The sequence below is a fragment of the Hydra viridissima genome, unplaced genomic scaffold, assembly GCF_058129835.1.
Source record: "Hydra viridissima isolate aposymbiotic clone 2 unplaced genomic scaffold, HvirCarnegie_v1 scaffold_9, whole genome shotgun sequence".
NCBI classification, from domain to species: Eukaryota; Metazoa; Cnidaria; class Hydrozoa; order Anthoathecata; family Hydridae; genus Hydra; species Hydra viridissima.
The window spans coordinates 17,531,200-17,554,809 of record NW_028324308.1 but is presented as its reverse complement, the minus strand read 5'-3'; the positions used below and the strand labels follow the sequence as shown (position 1 = coordinate 17,554,809).

Here is a 23,610-nt window from a genome sequence, read left to right as displayed (position 1 = left end):
GAAAGGACTGTCAACAAACAGCCTGATATCAAGGCTGCTATCGATGCATGCAGGACAATCTCCGCCCGAGTCCATCACTCTCCTCTTGCTGAAGGGGTGTTGAAAAAGAAGTGCCTCGAGATGAATGGTAATATTTTTAACTTTTTAAGTAGATACGAATACGAAGTTTTACAACTTAATGTCAAATTTTTACAAATATTTTTTAATTTTAAACAAAGTTTTCTAAGAGTTTACAATTTCATGCGAAGTTTTTTGCGAAATTTTATTTTAGTTTTTGTTTCAGTACCCTACAGAAAGATCACTGCTCCTTGTGCAACCAGATGGAACTCTGTCCAGATGATGCTCTCAGACATCAACCATCTTCAAAGTGTGCTGTGTGCTCTCCGGGCTGACAAAAAGGAATGGACCACACCCATTCCTACGGATGAACAATTTGAGCTGGTTGCAACCATTCTGCCACTCCTGACCACATGCCGAGTCATCTCTGAGTCAATGTCGAGTGATAAGAAAATTACAATGGATAGAGCACTGACAGCCATTGTTCATCTTGTGGATAGGTGTGCTTCTCTGAGGGTCAAAGAACAGTGTCACTGGAGTAGGTCCTTTAATGGTTGAGCTCATTGTAGAACTTGAGAAACGATTCCCAAGAGGAGGATGTGACATCATGTCTTATGCTATAGGCTGCCTGTTGCACCCCTTCTTGAAAGGCCAACAACTGCACGCTTATGGTGTCAGGGATGAGATTTTTGACAAGTTGAAAACCAGTCATCCTACAACAGCAGACTGGATGTCAAACCAGCAAGGTACAATCAATGTCTCAGATGAGATCACCGATGAGTTTCTTGAAGATGATGGTGAGACTGAATTCTGGAAGGCAGCAGCAAATGTAATAGCTATTAAGTATAATATAAAATAAATTTCTTTAAAACTAGTTAAATATAGATCTACTAATCTTAATGCAATTGAACAAACAAAGTCACAAAAATTTTAATTTGAGGATACGATGCCATACGGGGAGAGGCGGTTCAAAGTTAAACGAACTTTTTAAAAATGAGGGTCCTCCAATTTCCGTTGAGTGGGCAAAATTCAGAGAAACAACTGTGATAGATTTGAAGGTTAATGTCCTTGACTGGTGGAGGACACATCGTAAAGAGATGCCCATCTTGGCAGGACTTGGACGGGAGTATTATTGCCTGCCAGCCTCAAGTGCCTCATGTGAGCGGGCCTTTAGTTAAGCTGGATAGGTGGTCCACGAAAAGAGATGCAGGTTGTCTCCAAAAACCACTGAGAAGTTGGTCTTCATCAACGAGAACTTCGATCTCTTAAACTCCTTTGTACCAATTTGGGAATACCACTCCATGGAAGAGCATATGGCAGCAAGATCTGCTCCAGACAGAAATCAAAACGATGATGATGATGATGATGATGATGATGATGATGATGATGATGATGATGATGATGATGATGATGATAAAAAAATGTAAACTCCGGTATTGTTGAACTGGAAAGGTGAGACAGACGTCATTTAGGCTCCCAAGGCCAGGAACTTGCACAAAAAAATGAGAATGAAAGACTGGAAGCGGACAACTAAATATTCTTTACTAGGGAAGCATGCTAGGATTATTTTAGATTAGTTAATCGTTAATATGCAAATAATTTTTTCACATGTTTAAGAAATTGGATTTATGAAATCTAGAATGATTATTAAATGAAAGGGTTATAGCATATCTTTTGTATATTCTGTATTTCTGTAATGTTACTGTAGTGTATACTTCAAATTTTTATTATTAAGAAATAGAAGGGCAGAGATTGCTAGCATATACCAAACCAGTTATCACTTCACTTTACTTTATACCGATGTCTTTGAACCTGAACATAGTTAGCTTCTCATCGATTGTGATTTTTTCCAAATCTAAGGGATAGAGTAGGAGTCTAGGAGAATAGAAGGGAGGAGCATAACAGTACTAGTACAGCCACATACAAGTTCAGCTTAAAATATGGCTTATCAGTTCACTTCACTTTAAAATTTTTGCTAATAGAGCTTGAAGTTGAAGTCATTAAAATTGAACTTGAAGTCATTGAGCTTAAAACCTGAACGAAGTCACGCGACGTTCGTTTGTTTACTTTTTGTATGCACTCGTTTCGTTTACTTAAATGATTTCGAAGACAGTTAAATTTTTGGAAGTGAATTTGAAAGCCGTTAGAAATTTTAAACAGGGGCCAATGCTATAAACATAAAAAACGAAGTTTTTTCCGTAAAACACGAAGTTTTTACCGTAAAAAGCGAAGAAAAAAAAACTCCATTGCTATAAACATTCAAAAAACTCCGTTTTTAAGATAAAAACTTCGCTATTAAATCCAATGCTATAAACGAACAAGGGAATCGCCTTTTCAGATAAAAAATGCGTTTTTTCGAAAAAAAACTTCAGATAGATTTTTGATCTCAATTTTAGATATTTTCTTCGTGATTTTTGGCGGCCATTGTTGGAACAACGTTAGCGCTTCAAAATCATTGAACATTCTTTGTTTGTGTTTTTATGCAGATATTTTATAGATAAAGCTTAAAAGGATTTTGGTAACTTCATAATAAACTAATTACTTAAAATCTTCATTTAATCGATTATTCAGTTCCGTATTGTGCTTCGTTAACAATGCATGCATGAATTTAAAATTCCATACTTATTTATGAAGGTTTTCGATAGTAATTTTGGTTAAACAAACTTTTCATAGTGTTTGACTAAAGAAAAGTATAAATAGTTGATAAATATGCCATATAATACACAAATACACAACAAAATAATACACAAATACACAACAAAATAAAATGCTGTTTAAAGAACTTAAAATGTTACTAGCAATAAAGATCAGAGAAAACAAAGAGGTTCTTCTTGGGAAGCTTAGTATGTTTTAATTAGCAAACTATTTAAATAAAAATATGTATTGCTACATTATATTTTATATATATGTATGTATATGTATATATATATATATATATATATATATATATATACATACATATATATATATATATATATATATATATATATATATATATATATATATATATATATATATATATATATATATATATATATGTATATATACTTTCAATAGTTTTATTAACTTAATACACTAACATTGAAAATAGCTTCTCCTACACTGTGTATAATACGATAAATTGTGTTGGTAGAGATTCCATGACAGTCTCTGAGAACATGAAAAAAAACATTTGTGCCAATAAAATGAAGAAATGCCATTATTTGGAAAAGTACTGAAATGCTTTTATTTCGCTAAGTATAATGTTGCAAATCATCTATAAGCCTAGTTTCTGAAAAATATAATACAGCTCTTGGGACTCGATACTGCTCTCGAAAAACGTTGTCAGAAACATCTTCGTTAAAAAAGCGACCATTAAACTAAAATGATATTGAAAAACAAAACAAAAATATAATTTCTGCGCCTATTTAGTATGATTTCTGATTTTGTTCGATAAAAAATCATTTAAAAAAAACATCAAAATTTAGTATTTTTAAGTAATGTTTTAAGTTGTCTAGATTGCTCATTTTGTCTATTTTTTAACGGGATACTAATTTAACGCCAATAATGTCGTTAAATAAGTATCCGTAAATTTACGCATGCGCAGATATAACATTTTGTCTACTTTTTTAACGGGCTACTTATTTAACGTGACAACGGTATTGTATAGATAACAATAGCGAAACAATTGGTGATAATTGCGAAACCGAGGAGTATTTTTATTTTTTTCGACGTCGGAAAAAGATGGCCTTGACTATCCAATAAGAATATTTTTTAAAATATTTTTCTGAGCAGCGATGCATAAAATAAGAATGACAGAAAACTTTGCTATTAATCAAGAAGATTATTCTTTTTTGCTTGAAGATATTGATAACAAAATTGAAATAGTTGTAAATGATTTTATTGAGATAGATCTTGAAGAGTTAGCGGACTTGTTATCAGAGGATTTTGAATTGGAGCTCATACCACCAGCTATTCCTACAGAGAAACTGATTGCAGAAGAAGAAACCAAAATGCTGAAAAAAACAGAAGAATGCTTAATAAATAAATTTACCTGTACGAAATGTTACAATAAATATCTGCAAGAATCGAATTTTAAAAAGCATGAACAGAAATGTTACATTGGTACTAAAGGTGTGTTTATACTCACATGTTGTGGAATTTAGCGTCTTAACTGGTGCTATTTTATATTTGCGAACACTCCTAAATTATGAAAGTATTTCAATAACTCTTAATTTTGTTATGTACTATTGAACTTCCGTGTAGAAGAATGCAAGTTGTCTTTATTACATTACATATACTATTATAAGAAAATGTGCAAAGTTAAAAAATAGCTTGTTTAAGTTAATAGATCATTGACTTCTTACTCTTTAACCTGTATTTTATTATACACAAGTTAGTATGGTAGATGGTATTAAAATCAAAACAGACTTCTAAACATATTAATGAACAATCTTTATGTCTAATAAGTTTAAAGTTTTCAACTGCATTGCCTTCTTTCGTTTCAATTATTCCAACATCCTCATTTGATTTTCTTCGGAAATTTTTAAAATCAGAAAATTTACTTCTGATTACAAAAAAAAATAGTAAAAGTCATTATTACATTTATAGATGTTTATGCATGAAATGTTGGAGAATATATTATTAGCAGTTTGAAGATTTAGTTGATCTGGAAGAGATTTGTTAATATTAATGGATAATGGCACTTCACGATTTTAAACAATTAGTCTCCACATGCCATTTGATTGGCGATAACTATTGATTTTAACTATTACAAAATAATTTTTATTATTTTCATTGTAACAGTCAAAACCATGTTTTGATGCAAATGCTTTTAACTGTTGATAAATACTTATCGCATGTACTTTTTTATTTCTTCCAACTCATGTGAGTGTGTTACATACATAACAGGTTTTTATGTGTTCAGAAAAAGTGAAGAATTTATCATTCATCTCAACTTCAAAGCCTTTTTTTGATTTTAAATCTAACCTGCATAAAACCATATAAAATGATTTGCATAAATATTTAGGATGAACTTTTTGATAGTCTGAGGTTATATCCAGCTTGTAAAAGCTAAGAGTTGCTTGTTTAAAGATTACAACAGGTTTTATTTGATAGAGACTATCCTGTTTTATTATGCAGCCACACTTTCTACATAAATGTTTTAAATATTCCTCATGAAGACTCATTATTTATCCAGTAACAAGATAATTGATAGGAATATAAGATTACTTCTTTTGATATATCTAGAAAAGGTTAAAAATAAAGCTGTATATCACTTGTAGAAGGTTCAAGAATATGCAACGAAAGGTATGGTCTTATCATCTTTATTATCATATGTTGTTACTATTAGTAACAACAATAATAATAAAAATAATAAGATCATTACAAGTTAAAGTAGCTTTACATAACTGACTGTTTAAAAATGTTTTATCAAAAATGCTCATTAAAAATACATACTTAGTATTTCTTTCCAACTTCTGAAATCAATAATTTTTTATGAACTTCAACCCTTTCATGCTCCAATTATTTTCCTATAACTAACATAACCCATAAAAAATTATCTACAAAATGATAGTGGAACTATTCCTTTATAAAATAATATTGCTTTCAATCGGTTAGAATCCACTATTTGCATTGGGGAAGCTTAGTTTATTTTGTTGTTATAAAACAACCCAGCGCATGAAAGGGTTAAGATGCTTTTACTTATAATACATTTAGACAAAATAAGATTTAGGTATCGAAAATAAGAAAATTTATAACTTGCTTCAACCAAGGACGTATTAATAGATGGAGGTTCAACGCATTGTTATAGATCAAAGGTGCCGCCAATTAGCCAAAAACTATGCGTGTTACCGTCAATTTTCTAAATTCATGATACAGATATTCCGACTTCTACCCGTCGAATTTCCGTCAAAAAACCTCCCTCAGTAAACCCATTATAATTATGCATTTACTGAAGCTTATGGTTATAAAGACAAAAAAATTAATCAACAATAGTTTGCAAATCAGAAAAAGGTTGATTTGAGCTATGAACTTTGCTTAATAAAAACCTAACTGTGTTTAAACTTTGACGTCTAAAACAAGGCTTTTGCAAAAAGGCTATGTTTGGTTTACTAGAATGGATAGAGTAAAGTGAAACAAATTTTCCTTATTAAATTGAAGCTGCTATGATATAGTTTAAAGGTCGAAAAAGATATTTTTAGTTTTCTTTTCACCCCACTCTCAGATTATGCTTCCCACTTAAAGGTTCTAGTCAGAGAGTATTTCTTATTTTTGTCGGAAATGTCGAACTTATTTGCCTCGCTTTTTTTTTTCTCTTGAATTTGTGATTTTTTTTTTTCGTGAACGACCTAGTTAAAAAATTTCTTACTTTCTGTAATTGAATTGCGTGAAGAAACTATTTACGGCGGATTTGATTGACGTAGTTTATTTGATATGTTGTAAATATAGTTTAAGCGGTTTATTTTATGAGCATATTTGAGGTTCTTTGAATAGTATAAATTGAAGGAAAACTTTTTGTAAAGGGGGGAAGTTATTAAGGAGAAAAGAAAATGTAGAACTGAAACGTTGTGTTCGCTGCGAGAAAACAACACTTTCGATACCTAAACTGCATTTTGTCTAAAAGTATTATAACTTAAAGCATCTTAAAGCTCATAAAATACTATTCATTTCAGGAGTTGGAAAGATATATAAAGTATGTATTTTTAATGAGCATTTTTGTTTAAGCATTTTTAAACTGTCATGCAGAGCTTCTTTAAGTTATAATGATCTTATTTTTTTAATTATTACTGTTGTTACTAATAGTAATAACAGAAATAATAAAAATGATAAGACCATACCTTTAGTTGCATATTCTTGAGCCTTCTACAAGTGATGCATAGCCTTATTTTTAACCTTTTCTAAATATTATATCAAAAGAAGTAATCTTATATTCATATTTATTATCTCATTACAGGATAAATAATGAGTCTTCATGAGGAATATTTAAAACATTTATGTAGAAATTGTGGCTTCATAATAAAGCAGGATAGTCACTATCAAATAAAACCTTTTGTTATCTATAAACAAGCAATTTTTAGCTTTTACAAGCTGGATACAACCTAAGACTATCAAAAAGTTCATCCTGAATATTTATGCAAATCATGTTATATGGTCTTATACAGGTTAGATTTAAAATCAAAAAAAGGCTTTGAAGTTGAGATGAATGATAAATTTTTCACTTTTTCTGAACACATAAAAACCTGTTATGTATGTAACACACTCACATGAGTTGGAAGAAATAAAAAAGTACATGCGATAAGTATTTATCAACAGTTAAAAGCATTTGCATCAAAACATGGTTTTGACTGTTACAATGAAAATAAAAAAATTTTTTTGGATTAGTTAAAATCAATAGTTATCGCCAATCAAATGGCATGTGGAGACTAATTGTTTAAAATCGTGAAGTGCCATTATCCATTAATATTAACAAATCTCTTCCAGATCAACTAAATCTTCAAACTGCTAATAATATATTCTCCAACATTTCATGCATAAATATCTGTAAATGTAATAATGACTTCCAGTATCGTTTTTTGTAATCAGAAATAAATTTTCTGATTTTAAAAATTTCTGAAGCACATCAAATGAGGATGTTGGAATAATTGAAACGAGAGAAGGCAATACAATTGAAAACTTTAAAGTTATTAGACATAAAGGTTGTTCATTAATATGTTTAGAAGTCTGTTGTGATTTTAGTACCATCTACCATACTAACTTGGCTGTAATGGAACCCAGGTTAAAGAGAAATGTCAATCATCTATTACCTTTAACTAGCCATTTTTTAACTGTGTACATTTTCTTACACCAGTATATGTAAAAAATGTAATAAAGACAACTTGCATTCTTCTATATGGAAGTTCAATAGTACACTACAAAATTTACAGTTTTGAATATTTTCTAAAATCAAAATTAAGAGTTATTACAATATTTTCATAATCTGGGAGTATTTGCAAATATAAATTTGCACCCTTTTAGGCGTTAAGCTCTACAACATGTGAGTATAAGCACACCTTTAGTGGCAATGTGACATTTCTTTTCATGCTTTTTAAAATTCGATTCTCTAAGATATTTATTGTAACATTTCAGACAGGTAAATTTAGTTATTAAGCGTTCTTCTGTTTTTTTCAGCATTTTGGTTTCTTCTGCAATCAGCTTCTCTGTAGGAATTGCTGGTGGTATGAGCTCTAATTCAAAATCCTCTGATAACAAGTCCGCTAACTCTTCAAGATCTATCTCAATAAAATCATCCACAACTAATTCAATTTGGTTATAAATACTTTCAAGCAAAAAAGAATAATCTTGATTAATAGCAAAGTTTTCTGTCATACTCATTTTATGTATCGATGCTCAGTAAAATACTTTTAAAAATATTTTTATTGGATAGTCGAGACCATCTTTTTCCGACGTCGAAAAAATAAAAATACTCCCCGGTTTCGCAATTATCACCTATTGTTTCGCTTTTGTTATCTAAACAAAAGCGTAACACGCATATCTTTTAATACGTCCTTGCTTCAACCCAAATGTACGCCTCAGATGGAAGCGTGAACAAGTCTTGCTGCTCGACGTTGATTCTTATTTCTCCAGTAGTATTTTTAAATACACTTTTTACGCTTTTTACTTTTTTAAAATAACGTACATAAGATACGACTCAAACTATTAAAGATATTCTTTTACACAAATCATTTAGACAGCATCGCTTAAGCAATAATGTTAGTTTACAGTTTATACTGTGGTAGCTTGTTGTTTATTGCATTAAATATTCAGCTTCATGGTATGTTTAAAAGATCTATTGAGTTTTTGTTTCGTTTCTTCAAAAAAATAGTAATTCTCAAGTTGCCAATTTTCAATTATGTTTGCTGAAGTATTTTCTTGTGTCTTGAAACTAAAACAATGTTTAAGTATAATATGGAAATAATATACTAAAATACCTATTATTAGTAGTGTTGTTGTTGTTGTTGTTGCTGTTATTGTTGTTGCTGTTGTTGTTGTTGTTGTTGTTGTTGTTCTTCTTCTTCTTCTTCTTCTTCTTCTTCTTCTTCATCTTCTTCTTCTACCACTTCTTCTTCTACTTCTTCTTCTAATTAATATCATAACTATTAATATTATTACAAAAATAATAATAATAATAATAATAATAATAATAATAATAATAATAATAATAATAATAATAATAATAATACCAATAACAATAACAATAACAATAACAATAACAATAACAATAATAATAATAATAAGAATAATAATAATAATAATTATTATTATTATTATTATTATTATCATTATTATCATTATTACTATTATTTATTGTTATTATTATTATTATTACTAATATTACTATTATTAATATTATTATTATTGTTATTATTATTATTATTATTATTATTATTATTATTATTATTATTATTATTATTATTATTATTAGTATTACTATTATCATTATTTTTATCATCATTATTATTATTATCATTATAATTATTACAGGTATTATTATTGTCATCATCATCATCATCATCATCATCATCATCATCATCATCATCATCATCATCATCATCATCATCATCATCATCATCATCATCATCATCATCATCATCATCATCATCACCATCATCATCATCACCATCATCATCATCATCATCATCATCATCATCATCATCATCATCATCATCATCATCATCATCATCATCATCATCATCATCATCATCATCATCGTCATCGTCATCGTCATCATCATCACCACATCATCATTATCATCAATCCATAACTATAACAAGCTATAACATAAGTAAATAAATACCTTCATATATAAATGTACATACATACACACATACATACATATATACATACATACATACATACATACATACATACATACATACATACATACATACATACATACATACATACATACATACATACATACATACATACATACATGCATGCATGCATGCATGCATGCATACATACATACATACATACATACATACATACATACATACATACATACATACATACATACATACATACATACATACATACATACATACATACATACATACATACATACATACATACATACATACATACATACATACATACATACATACATACATACATACATACATACATACATACATACATACATACATACATACATACATACATACATACATACATACATACATACATACATACATACATACATACATACATACATACATACATACATACATACATACATACATACATACATACATACATACATACATACATACATACATACATACATACATACATACATACATACATACATACATACATACATACATACATACATACATACATACATACATACATACATACATACATACATACATACATACATACATACATACATACATACATACATACATACATACATACATACATACATACATACATACATACATACATACATACATACATACATACATACATACATACATACATACATACATACATACATACATACATACATACATACATACATACATACATACATACATACATACATACATACATACATACATACATACATACATACAGGGTCATGCTTTAATAAAATATTTTTATAAAATTCAAAAAAAAAAAATACTAATTTGCGATATTAAAAAATCATAAATCAGTATTTTTCCCTATAACTCAATTATAAATTCGTAAATCAAAAGTTATTTGAAATGTATATATCGAATAAAAGTGCTTGATAAAAATGAATAATTCATATTTGTACTTTGATTCATACTTTATGATTTTTCATATTTTCTGTGTTTCATGATATCCTGTACACATTTTATGGCATGTTCTGCACATATATTTAATGGAGTAGTGTCAATTACTACGTCATTTTCTTTCTAATGATGAAGAAAACCTTTCTTGGCTCTTTCATTGTTTTGGACATTTGAAGTTGATAATATTGATCAGAAAACCAAATGTCCATCCATGTTCCTGTTATAAAATCATATATTTTAAAAATAATTGATCTGCACTGTGGAGTCAGAATGAAAGCAAGTAATGCCAATATGGCCCTGGATTTTCAGCTTGAATTACTCAGGGAGTCAAGAGTAATTGCAGTTTTTTTTGTTGATGTTTCATTACTTACTTTAACTTTTACAAGCAAAGTGTTAGTCTTTTTTCTAATTTTTGACTGGTGAACTTCTTTAGTTTGGTTTGTACTTATCCAATTTCTTTTCTCATTAATTAAGTTATTAAGTTGTAACTTTTCTGTTTCTTTCTTATTGGATTTTATATGTATGTGTGTGTATATATATATATATATATATATATATATATATATATATATATATATATATATATATATATATATATATATATACATTTTTGTATATATATATATATATAATTTGTTCTTCTAGACTAATAACATCATCCTCAACAAAAATATGGTAATTCACCTAAAATATTGCCACCATAGTTTGTGCCAATAAAAAGTTTGGAAAATACTTTTAGCTTTTCTCTAAATTTGTTGAGAATTAAATAATTTAAAAATGCATATATTGATCTTGAATTCCATCTTGCAGAATAAAAAGATGGTAAAGTTTAAGAGAATTAACTTTGAGAAAATAACCATTTTCCATATAATTTCTGTAAAATAAATGCTTTGTATAGATAATAGTTTCATATCATCCAGCCATCCAAGATTTTGAACAAAACTAAAATTCATATTTAGTTAGGTAGATCTTTCTGGATATACAGAATTAATGACAAGTTTCAAGGCCAGAACATGATGTTGGCATTAAACAATTTTTAGCTTATCAAAATCAAGTTCACTCAGTTTTGTTTATAGTCTATTACACAGTACCAATTTTAAAAATAGTATAAGCAGTAGTTGTATTTGTTTTAATTATTTTTTAAAATAGAGCTCCGTGAATAATGATAGTTTCAAATACTTCCTTTAAAAAAGTTACTGCTTTGCTATCCATTAATGCAAGGACATTTAATTTTATTTCATTTGTAACACTTTTCAAATTAAAAACTTGGCTTATAGATTTTACATCAAAATGGAGACTTCAATTTTCGTTCTTTTTTATCATTATTATAGAGAATAATATTCCTTAAAGGATTATTATTCTCTATTTCAGGATAAATATGAAGAACACAAAACATGAATGACAATCAGACTAAGTAACACTTAAAATGTAAACTGCTATATGTATTAGAAATTACACTCTGTTTTGATTGATGATTTTTAGTGTATATTTAATCGGTTTTTATGTTATTTATTTGATAATTATAAAATATAATTTCACTTTGCAGGAGCGTGTACAGGAATTTTCTTGGGTAAGTCGCAATTTTAACCCCTCCCCAAAAATGTTAAGTTTTAGCATCCCCCCTTCCTCATTGACAAACACATATGTGAGGTAAGACGGCTTAGCAATCGCCCAATATTTTATCGCACATGATGCTAACCATTATCAAGCATCATCGCTTCGCACGCTATCTATTTTAGAAGAAAATGATGATAACCATTATCAGCACCAACGCTTAACAATTACACACGACCTATTCTTATATCAAAAAAATATTACTTGTTTTATAGACAAACATCCAAATATTATATTTGGATGTTTGACTTTAAAACAAGTAATATTTTTTTCCAATCTTTCTTTCCAATGGACTAACTCCGATTAACATTTTGTTTGGAGAGTTATTTGAACTTGAGAGTTGGTCGACATTTTGAGCGAATAATTAAACTGTCTAAAATTAATGTTTAAGAAGTGTTTAATAAATACATACCAAACAGGGTGTATGTACTGAGGGAAGTCCGAATTTAATTTTTAATATTTTAAACCCTTACTTTCTTTTTATATTGTTCAAAATGCAAGTAATTAAAAAGATACACAGCTTTGTATAAAATAATTGGGGATGTCCATTGATATATTTTAATATATGCCTGTTGTTAATTATAGTGTTCTCCTCCTGATAATAAATATCAATAGAGTTTGACTAAAACTTTACTCAGGGTGTAATTAGAAAGGAAAGTCCGGAATTTGTTCTTTAAGAAATAATTACTTTTATTTTTTTTTAAATTAATAAAAGAAAACATTTAAAAAATGAAGTACTCTATAACTTAATAAAAAAAGGTATATAAGTCAAAAATTAAAACAACCTCCGTTTAAGTATATAAATCTTTTTTTTTTTTTAATAAACTATAGACCGTTCTCGATTTGACAAGCACTATAATAAAATACTAAACTGTAAATCTAATTGTTAGCCCGGATTAATAATTTCTTACCATCCGTTCGAACAATCAACCTTGTATACTTTGCTTAATTATTGCTTTAGTTTGCTACAATCATTCGCTCTGTTTGCTTCTATTTACCGACGCATCATATTTATTTGGCAAAATATTGAAGTTGTGAAATATATATATATATATATATATATATATATATATATATATATATATACATACTTGGCGCTATTCGTCTTTCTCCCCCCCCCCGCCCTAATTTTATGATTGATTCTGATAGAGAATTTTATGCTGATTCATAAAAATATAAAAACATAGACCTGAAAATTAACGGAAAGTGCTCTAATTCGAAGTCAAAGTTGTAAAAAATCCCACTAAAAACCCTAATTTTCGCCATTTTGAAAATAAAATGTTAATGAATTTTAGCTGACAAAAGCAATACATTAATAGCATGGTTTTTACCGTTAAAAAAGTCGTTAAAGTATGTTTATCTTGTGCAATTTTTTGTGGCAATGAAAATAGCCGTTTTTTGATTATTAGAGAATAAATCTTGCAAGTAATGTACTTTTTGTAATAAATTTTAAAAAAGAATTCAACAGTTTTTTTTCCTAAAGGAAGAACTTTTGAAACTCAGTTCATAGTTGGTCTATCACATGTAAAATTTGGAAAATGTAACCTTCAAACCGTTTTTTTAAATAAAAAAAACCAGCGTACGATAAAATAATAATTATTCATCAATTTTTCTACATTCTCAAATTCTACTTTCAAACTTTATTTGAAATCTTCTATTAATTTTATTTCTTTATAACACTTTCGTTACCATACTTTAAAATAATGATGCTAAGGCTTATGGAAACCAGGTCTGTTTATTGCGCAATGTAACGGTAATTAATTTTCGTTAAAAATGAAAGCGTTTTGAAAAAAAAAGGCGAATATTAGGGTTTCTAATGGGATTTTTTACAACTTTGACTTCAAATTAGAGCACTTTCCGTTGATTTTCAGGTCTATGTTTTTATATTTTTATGAATCAGCATAAAATTCTCTATTAGAATCAATCATTAAATTAGGGGGGAGGGGGGGGGGGGAGAAAGTCGAGTAGCGCCTACATAATTTGGGTATGTCCAGCGACGTAGTGGACATCCCCTAGACACGCCCCTGCTTTGATTAAACATAGTTTAAAAGATTTTTTTTTCTTCTTATTGATAGACTTGGATATTTTAATATAGTATTTTTGATAGTTTTATATTTCTGGAGTTGCTAACGTGGATGGTCTTCAAAAACTCACAATTTTCTTTACAAGATCAGAATTCTTCATGATATTTTAACAATATATTCACTTTCTTCTGCAAATTACTTTCTTTTTGGAAAAGTTTGGAAATTTTTGTCCAAAAAATTTCACAACCCAATAAATTCAAGCCATCAAAAAAAAAAAAAAGACCTACTTTATCAAATTTAGTAAAATTTTAAGAAAATGTTTATATATAAACTAGTAGACATTTTTATTTTACAATATTAGTTAAGTTTTAATGGATGTACTTAAGTAAATTTCCTCCATCATTCAGAAAGTATATTAGTATGAACATGGTTACATAAAATAGACAAGATTGAATGGATGAAAATGAATAATAGTCAAATGATTTACTCCTTGTGACATCAAGAAATAAGTTCTTTGAAAAAAATTTAACGGAATGCCTGTGTATTAATTAAAATATGATATGTTTGGTGATTGGGCAAAAACTTTCCATTTTTATTGGGTAGTAACTCTTAACTAAAAAGTGAAATGGGTTTTGTGTTTATCACAAAATATATTTCTAATTTTGTCAAATTGATGCCTTTACCATCTCTGTGATCTATATACAGGGTTGAAAGTTTTCTTTTATCAGTGCTTACATTTTTTAAGGTAGGTACAAAAATATTCATAGTGCAAATGTAGCTGACTGATTTTTTTGCTTCCGATCATTTCCTTTTTTTTTTTTTTTTTTTTTTTAGCTTCCTTTAAATTGCTTCTTTTCAATTTCAGCTCTGCTGTTCTTTCATTTTCTCCTCACTACAATCCTGTTTCTACTGATACTCTGCTCTACTTCTATCAATCCATATTTATCACATAGAAAATCCTGATCAAATCTCAAATGATTAATGTTTAAAACAATTTAACATATTTTCTAGAAAAAGAGGTATTTACCTCTTTTTCTAGAAAATATGTTAATAGTTGTTAGTGAAAATATGTTAATGGTTAATAGGCAATATTGCCTACTAACCATTAACATATAGAACAAATTTTTGTTAAATTTATATATATATATATATATATTCAGTATATATATTCAGGTATTACTACAATTAGGTGGTTGAAATGCAAATTCTATTTCTTAATTGATTTCTTTTGGTTTATATAACTATTTTAGTAATTTTTTTTTTAGTTTGTCTTGATTGGTTAAGAACTCCTCCTTATCAAGAAAATGTCTGGACTAATAATACAGGATCAGTAATCTTTTCATGGCAATACCAAGTAACACCAAAAGATGATTTATCTCAGAAAAATTCACTTCTTATTGTCTGTGGATTTGTTATAGGTCCAGATTTCAATGAATTAGTTAGGCGAGTTGATGAAACAGGAACCATGACTTCTACAAATCAAGTTCTTTTTCTTCAACGAAATATACCTGTTACCAATTCTAACAACAGAATTGTTAGTTTTAAGATAACTAATGTACAAAAGAATGATCCAAATACATATTGCTGTAAAGCAACTGTTAATCAGTTTAATTCACCTCCAGTTATTTTTGAAAGTCCAGTTTCACTTTTACAAGTTTTAGGTGTGTGATATTATTTTATTTTATTGATTACAAACTTTATTCCTTGATAATGTATATATAATGTGATAAAAATTATACTGTAGATCGACCCACCTTTGTAAACTGTTTGGAAGGCATGTCACCTGTGATGAGCAACCAAAATTTGGAAATAACATGTCAAGTAATTGGTAATCCAGTTCCTGATTTAAGATGTTATCTCATTTCTAAAACTGGGGGTGTTCTGGAAAGTTTACCACGAAGTGGTAAATATTTTTTTGTTTAATGGTTTCATATTTCTCCTTAATTTCTACATTTATCTTATTATGAGTTTGCTTACATTTTGTTTGTGCAGATTTTTTAAAGCAGAATATAACAAAGATGTCCTTCACAGCAGTTCAACCTGAAGCTTCAACTGTTCTTTGCACTGCTATTGGTGAAAACACAGGATTAGCTTTAAAAACCACTGCAGTTCAAGTAAAGCGTAAGATACCATTTTTATTTGATTAATTTAGGTATTTGCAACTAGCTAAGTTTGATTAATTGCTGCTACTGTTGCTATTAGTGAATAAACATTTGCATTTAAATTATACACATATTCCATTAATAGAACAAATCACTTGCCAACTTGTGTGAACCTGAACTCACACAAATAAGGTTTATATTGGTTTTTATGGTAGCCTTTGAAGTTCAAACACTTTCATACAGCAAAAAATTTCACGTATCAGTTCTTCATTAATAAATTCAAGTCACTAATAGTGTAGTATTTTTTGACAAAAAAATATTCTTTTGCTATGCTATTGTTAGTAAGCTGGAAAAACTGGAAAAATTTCTCTTTTTTTAAAAAAAAATTTTCTGACACACCAACTGAGTTTTAAAAGGTCTGTTTTCTTAGCAGGAACTATACATTAAATGAGAAATATATTTTCATATTTGCAAAGTTAAGCTGGATAAGTTGTAGTTTTTTATATCCAAATTTTAAGCAGCAAAAAGTTGGAAAATATGCTTTTTTGAGAAAGCTAAACAAATAAAATATAAATGAACATGGTATGGATGAAATGTTTTAAAACTTTCTTTGGATTTATAATCCTAAAACATAATGTAAATAAACATTGTGTATGCTAGGTGCAACAAGTGTTGTATGCTTTAAATGTGCATACTCAATTGATGCATAAATCCCTAAAATTTTATGCTTCATTTTCCATTTAATTATAAAATCAACAGAGCAAAGAAATCATGTGATGGTATTTTATGCAATATCCTAAAGAGTGTAGGATATTGACATGATTTTGTTTTAACTCTTTGTTTCTTCTATTGAAAGCATGTTCTGTAGCAATCCCCCATTATTGTTCCAGATAGTTATTTTAAAAGGATATATCTGAGACAGAAAGCAAAAAAGTTAATTTGTGTAATCTAATTCACAGAAGAAGAGTTCTATTGAAATAGGTGGTCAAGTATATTGCTGTTGTATTTATTTGGATTGTGGATATTAAACCTTAAATGAATAAAGTTAATTAAAATTTTTTTTGTTTTGTTCAGATTTAGGGAGAAGGACAGAGGGGGTGTAATATTCCGAGGATAATATTAGGAAAATAACAGAATATAACTCAAAGTTTGAAATATGTTGACCGCCATATTTAATTTTTAATCATGCTCTCAATTATACAAGTCATGTGTGTATTCCGCCGAACACGGATATTACATCTTCCTTCTACCATTTTTTTTTTTTTTTTTTTTTTTTTTTTAAGATCTGTGTATATACCTATATTTAATAAATTCTTTATAATATACACAGTTAAATGAAGTCCTTCAAGTAGGCAGGTCTGTTTTTAGTCCTTGACGATCTTCGCACGTTAGGCTGCGGTTCAGTCGGTAGAGTTTCTGGAATACTTGTAGCTTCTTCTATTTCATTATTTGCTGTTTCCTCATTTGATGTAGGAGGTGTGATAACAGCTGGTAAATCGTATGGTAAATCAAGTTGCTCATGCTGATATGCTAGTGGTTGCTCATTGGTTTTAATCAGATGTTTACGATTGCGTCGATATACTCTTCCGTACTTATCTACCACGTTGTATGATCTGGGTAGTGTTAGTTTTTCTTTAACTGTCACTTTCTTCCATGTTCCATCTTTTCTCATCCGGGCGGTGTCGTTTGCTACGAGATTTGGGAGTTCAGATGCGTTCCGATCATAGTATTGTTTTTGACGATCTCTGGACTTGATGATCTGGCTATAAGTATTTAATGGAACTGCTGGTATAAGTAAGTCATGGTGGACAGGTAGGGTTGTTCGCGTTCTTCTTTTCATGAGAAGTTGGGATGGAGAGTATTCCATACCTGTAAGAGGCGTGTTGAGGTATTCTAGAAGACCAAGTTCAGGGTTATCGCATTTTTTTAGTATTTTTTTCATAATTTTCACGCCCATTTCGCTGAGACCATTTGATTGGGGGTAGTTAGGACTTGATGGAGTGAAGTTGAACCCATATTCTTTTGACAAGTTAAGGAACTCTGCACTGTTGTAGGGCTTGTTGTCGGCAATGAGATTTGAGGGTATTCCGTGACCAGTAAAAATGGTTTTCATGAACTTGATAACAGAGAATGCCGTTTTGTCTGGAATGACACTGTTTTCTATAAATTTAGAAAAATAGTCGATAACAATCACATAGATTTTTCCATGCAGCTCATATATATCTGATCCTACTTTACTCCACGGTAGGTCAGGAATGTCGTGTTGAATGATTTTTTCCTTTTTGTTGTTATTACGGTACTTAAGGCATTTTTGGCAGTTGAGTATTAGTTTATCAATGTCGCTTGTAAGTCCTGGCCAGTAAACAACGTTTCGAGCTCTGGCTTTCGTCTTCTCGGTGCCAAGGTGTGATAAGTGAAGCTGTCTTAATATGAGGGGTATCATAGCAGTTGGTATGACTATTTTATTTTCTTTTAAAATTATTCCCTCTGCTAGGTGTAGGTTATTTCTGATGGTCCAATATTTCTTTTCTTCACCGCAAAGCAATTGTCGGTGTAGGGGCCAACCATGAGTTATATAGTTTGTTATTTGAGAGAGCGCAGGGTCAAGTTTAGTGTTGTGTTGCAATTGCTTTAGTCTATCTGTTGATATTGGCAAATTTTGAACTAAAGTGTGAACCATAATGTTGCAGTCCTCATTTAGGCTATCAAAATCATCCTCATCAAAAGTGTTGAGATGGGCACGTGATAGAGAGTCAGCAATGTGTAGATCTTTTCCTGGAACATATTTTACTGTAACTTGATATTTTTGAAGTCTTATCAGAAGTCTTTGTATGCGAGGTGGTGCTTCTGACAGAGGCTTGTGCAGGATATATTCAAGAGGTTTGTGATCACTGTCGCCCATAGGTATATTGGTTGAAACGTTCACAAGCAAAAACTATTGCTAAAAGTTCTTTCTCTACCTGGGCATATCTCTGTTCTGCTATGGTTAAACTACGTGAAGTATAGCTGATTAGGTGACCTTCTTGCATAATACAGGCTCCTAATCCATGTGAAGATGCGTCTACCTGAATCTGGACATCTTTTGAAGTGTCGAAGAATGAGAGTACAGGAGAAGATGAAAGTACTTGTTTAATTTTTTCCATAGCACTGTTATGTTCATGGTTCCATGACCAGAGTATGTCTTTTTTAAGCAGCTGGCGGAGGGGAGCTGTTATCTCTGACATATTTGGGATGAATTGTCGCAGATAGTTGACCATTCTAAAAGCCGTTGCAAATCTGCTTGACATGTAGGCAATGGGTATGCAGATATGGCTTTGGTTTTTTCAGGATCAATTCTTATGCCTTCATGGCTAATTATGTTGCCAAGATACTTGACCTCAGATACTCGAAATTGTATTTTTTTTAGGTTGAATCTGATGTTTCTCTCACAAGCTCGTTGTAGGATTTGTTGAAAAATGATATCATGCTCGGCATTTGTTTTAGCTGCAATAATCAAGTCATCATGGATAGCCAAAACATTGGGGATATCGCCAAAATTAAGTTCAATCATCTCCTGTGCAGCATCCGATGCGCATGATTTGCCGAATGGCATGCGGTTGAATTTGTATCGACCATATGGAGTGTTAAATGTACATAGCTCTGAAGAAGGTTCATCTAGTTTTATATGCCAATAGCAATCAGCCATGTCTATAACAGTGAAAACTTTGTTGCCGCAAAGTTTGATAGAGATTTCTTCTGTAGATGGAGTGGTTTTGTATTGTCTTAAAACAGACTTGTTTAGTTCTTTCGGATCAATTCATAATCTTAAGGACCCATCTTTTTTTTCTATGATGACCAATGAGTGTACCCAAGGTGTTGGTTTAGAAATTTTTGAGATAACATTGGCTTTTACTAAACGGTCAAGTGTGCTTTTAAGTTTTGGTAGGATAGTAATTGGTACTTTCCTTGGTGAATGAACGACTGGGATTGCATTTTTAGCAACTGCAATATGATAGTTTCCTTTAACTAAACCAAGGCCGGTAAAAACATCACCATAATGTTTTAAAATGTTAGCTTTATCAATTTCAACATCATTAATGTTTAGTATTTCAAGAGATTTGCAGGAACTTAGACCAAGAAAGGGTTTTGCATCAGACAGAGATACAACAAAAAATTGGCACACTTGTAAAATGTTATTATTTTTAACAGTTAGATTGCAAGTTCCTAGTACAGGAATATTGTTTCCTCCATATGATTTTAGTCTAGTTATTATTTTTTTGAGAGGAGGTCTTCCAGGAACAGAGTTGTAGATATTGTATGGAATGACATTACATTGGGCTCCAGTGTCTAGCTTAAATGTTATATTTTTGTTGTTGACTGTAAAATTTGCTGTTAAATCGTCAGCACATTCCGTCGATGCTGCAACATGATGAATATATAACTCTGCAACATTGAGGTTGGTTTCCTTTTGATCAACTTGGTCTACACGATTAGTATTAAAGCGGTTAGTTTTGGATCTGCATACTTTAGCAAAATGGTTTAGTTTTCCACATATTGTGCACTTTAGGCCATATGCTGGGCAAAACGAGGTAGTATGTTTCGATCCACAGTAATAGCAAGGTTTTTGTAAGGGTCTATCAATCTTTAGGGAGTTAAAATTAGTTCTGTTTCCATGTTTGTTTATAGAATCTGCCTGGATTGTATTTTCGAGGGCTTTTAATTGTATTTTTGATGTTTCATATGCTCTCATAAAATTGATTGTTTTTTCTAGAGTGAGCTCAGTGTCTCGAAGTAGTCGTTCTCTGGCAGCTTTAGAGTCGATACCACAGACTACTCTGTCTCATATAAGGCTTTCTTCGAGGGTTCCAAACTCGCATGTCTTAGCTTTATTTTGTAAATCAATCAAGAAGTCAGTAAATAGTCTCTTGTCTTGCATACATATATTGAATAAATAACGTTCATAAGTTATGTTTTTTTTTTGGTTGAAATAACATTCAAACTTTTGAAATAAAGGTGCTAATTTATCGTTTTCTTCGCTTGTGAAGATGAATGTATCATATACTCTTAAAGCGTCTTCGCCAATCATATGAAGGAAGATGGCACATTGAATATCTTCATTTTTGTCATTGACTCCTGAAGCTATTTTATAAAGATTCCATCTCTGCTTCCATTTTCGCCAGTTTTCTGAAACATTGCCATTTAAATTCAATACCTCTAATGGTCAAAGTTGTTCCATTTTATTTTAAACACAGGTTTACTTCTGGTACCATGTAATATTCCGAGGATAATATTAGGAAAATAACAGAATATAACTCAAAGAAATATGTTGACCGCCATATTTAATTTTTAATCATGCTCTCAATAATACAAGTCATGCGTGTATTCTGCCGAACACGGATATTACAGGGGGGGGGGGATAGACAGCTGCACCCTGCATCCCCACTTGCTCATGGGCAAAGCAAGAGAAGATAAGGGTGAAGCTGCCCCCCCCCCCCCTTCCCTGCAGATATAAAAAAATGAATCAGTCAGTATAATATTCAATACAAAGTCCATTATACTATTTACAAAGTCTATTACATTATATACAAAGTCTATTATATTCAATACAACGTCTATTATATTAGTCTATTATACGCAGCTCAGAGCTGTTATTCATCATTAGCACTCAAATTATTCTTGTCTACATCCATATTTAACACTAGATTTTATTATTTAAACATTATTATTTAAATATAATTCATCTAGATCATTAATTTTATCTGATTTCATATTACATAAATTTTTAATATCACCGCTAAAAGTTGCTAACAAACCTTCAACTTTATCTGGTAAACTCAAAGGTTTCCTGATTTTCTATCTTCTAGATTGAACTAATTAAAGGGTTTGAAGTATGCATAGGTTAAATAAAATTATCAAACAAGTTTCTATGCTTACTTTACTTGTATGGTGTTCACAATCAAATTTATAAATTTATAACTCTAAATTCAGCTGCATCTTCTTTCATGAAACCAAGTGAAACTGGTGGATTAATGATAATTTTGCCAGCATGTGCTAATATTTTGTTAATGGAAGCTGGGACTTTTAACTAATCATATGTTTCTAAAAACTTTTTACATGTTTCCTCGCAGTTATTTATAAATTTTTACTGGGTTGATTGAGTCTTTGTAATTGATTGCAATTTAAATGTTATGTTACCTGAAAAAAGTTTTCTTATAAATTTCTAAAGCTTTACTAAGTGAAGAGGGATCCACAAAAGTACTTTGGCATAAATTTCTTGATCTACCAGCTCTTGCTTTATCAACTCTCAAACCAAATTCTTCAAACAACCTATCATAAAACAATTTTTTTTTTCTCTAAATACTAAGCTTTTATATCCTTTTTTATTTTTTAAGTTTTTGTTCAATTCTTTATGTAGTATGTATTTTGTAAGTTTTTTTCTGTCAAGTAAAACTCAAAAACAATTTCACTTTTGCTTTTCGTCAAAGTAATTTTGTTTTTGTTTTAGTGATGAATGGAAAAAAGACATTTTTTTATGAAAACACTTTTTTGTTTGAAAAATCATAAACTTTTCAAAATGTTTAAGATTGGGAATGTTGACAGCTGCTTTTCTCAGGGCAGTTAGTGAACACTATGGACTAAAAAGAATAAAATATTCATAAAATACAAATAACAATTTTTCAATTCTTCATTAAATTTGAAATTTAGAACTTTCAATGCATAATAGTTGAAGAACCATATTTTTCAGAAAAGATCTATTATTTCTTATACAGCCGATTTGATAATCTTTCCTATGATGAATATATCAACTATATTTCATTGAACTATAGCATTAAAAGATAATAGTTAGTAAAATCCTGCATCATTAGAAATGTTATCAAAATGATATTAAAAACCTAACTACTGGTATTACTTCTGTCACATTTAAAATCTTATAAATTGGAAAAATTTGAGTAACGTGTTTGTAACAAAATCTAATATCAGGCATCATAATTCAAGAAAGTCATTTTCTTGATTTTGGCCATGTGATTTCCCACTGTGTAATATTTT

At 29.9% G+C, this 23,610-nt stretch overlaps 2 protein-coding genes and 1 pseudogene across 2 annotated transcripts; all 3 read left to right on the top strand.

Annotated features, from left to right (window-relative positions):
* Window positions 1-336: 336 nt before the first annotated feature.
* Window positions 337-1,689, top strand: LOC149884353 (uncharacterized; annotated as a pseudogene).
* Window positions 1,690-3,848: 2,159 nt separating this feature from the next.
* Window positions 3,849-4,202, top strand: LOC149884352 (uncharacterized). The gene has a single exon (XM_090098743.1). It carries the CDS (start codon window positions 3,849-3,851, stop codon window positions 4,200-4,202), a length of 354 nt encoding a protein of 117 aa, XP_089954869.1.
* Window positions 4,203-8,715: 4,513 nt separating this feature from the next.
* Window positions 8,716-16,629, top strand: LOC149884351 (uncharacterized). Its single transcript, XM_090098742.1, has 4 exons — window positions 8,716-8,851; window positions 15,748-16,143; window positions 16,227-16,385; window positions 16,475-16,629. The coding sequence occupies exons 1-4, from the start codon at window positions 8,788-8,790 to the stop codon at window positions 16,627-16,629; spliced, it is 774 nt and encodes a 257-aa protein (XP_089954868.1). The 5' UTR covers window positions 8,716-8,787.
* Window positions 16,630-23,610: the final 6,981 nt, after the last annotated feature.

Excerpts from the sequence above, each read along its gene's own strand:
- LOC149884351 (XM_090098742.1), top strand. The coding sequence starts at position 8,788 with ATGTTAGTTTACAGTTTATACTGTGGTAGCTTGTTGTTTATTGCATTA. Across the intron at positions 16,144-16,226 it reads TTCACTTTTACAAGTTTTAG|ATCGACCCACCTTTGTAAAC; the intron begins GTGTGTGATATT and ends ATTATACTGTAG. Across the intron at positions 16,386-16,474 it reads GGAAAGTTTACCACGAAGTG|ATTTTTTAAAGCAGAATATA; the intron begins GTAAATATTTTT and ends TTGTTTGTGCAG.
- LOC149884352 (XM_090098743.1), top strand. The coding sequence starts at position 3,849 with ATGACAGAAAACTTTGCTATTAATCAAGAAGATTATTCTTTTTTGCTT.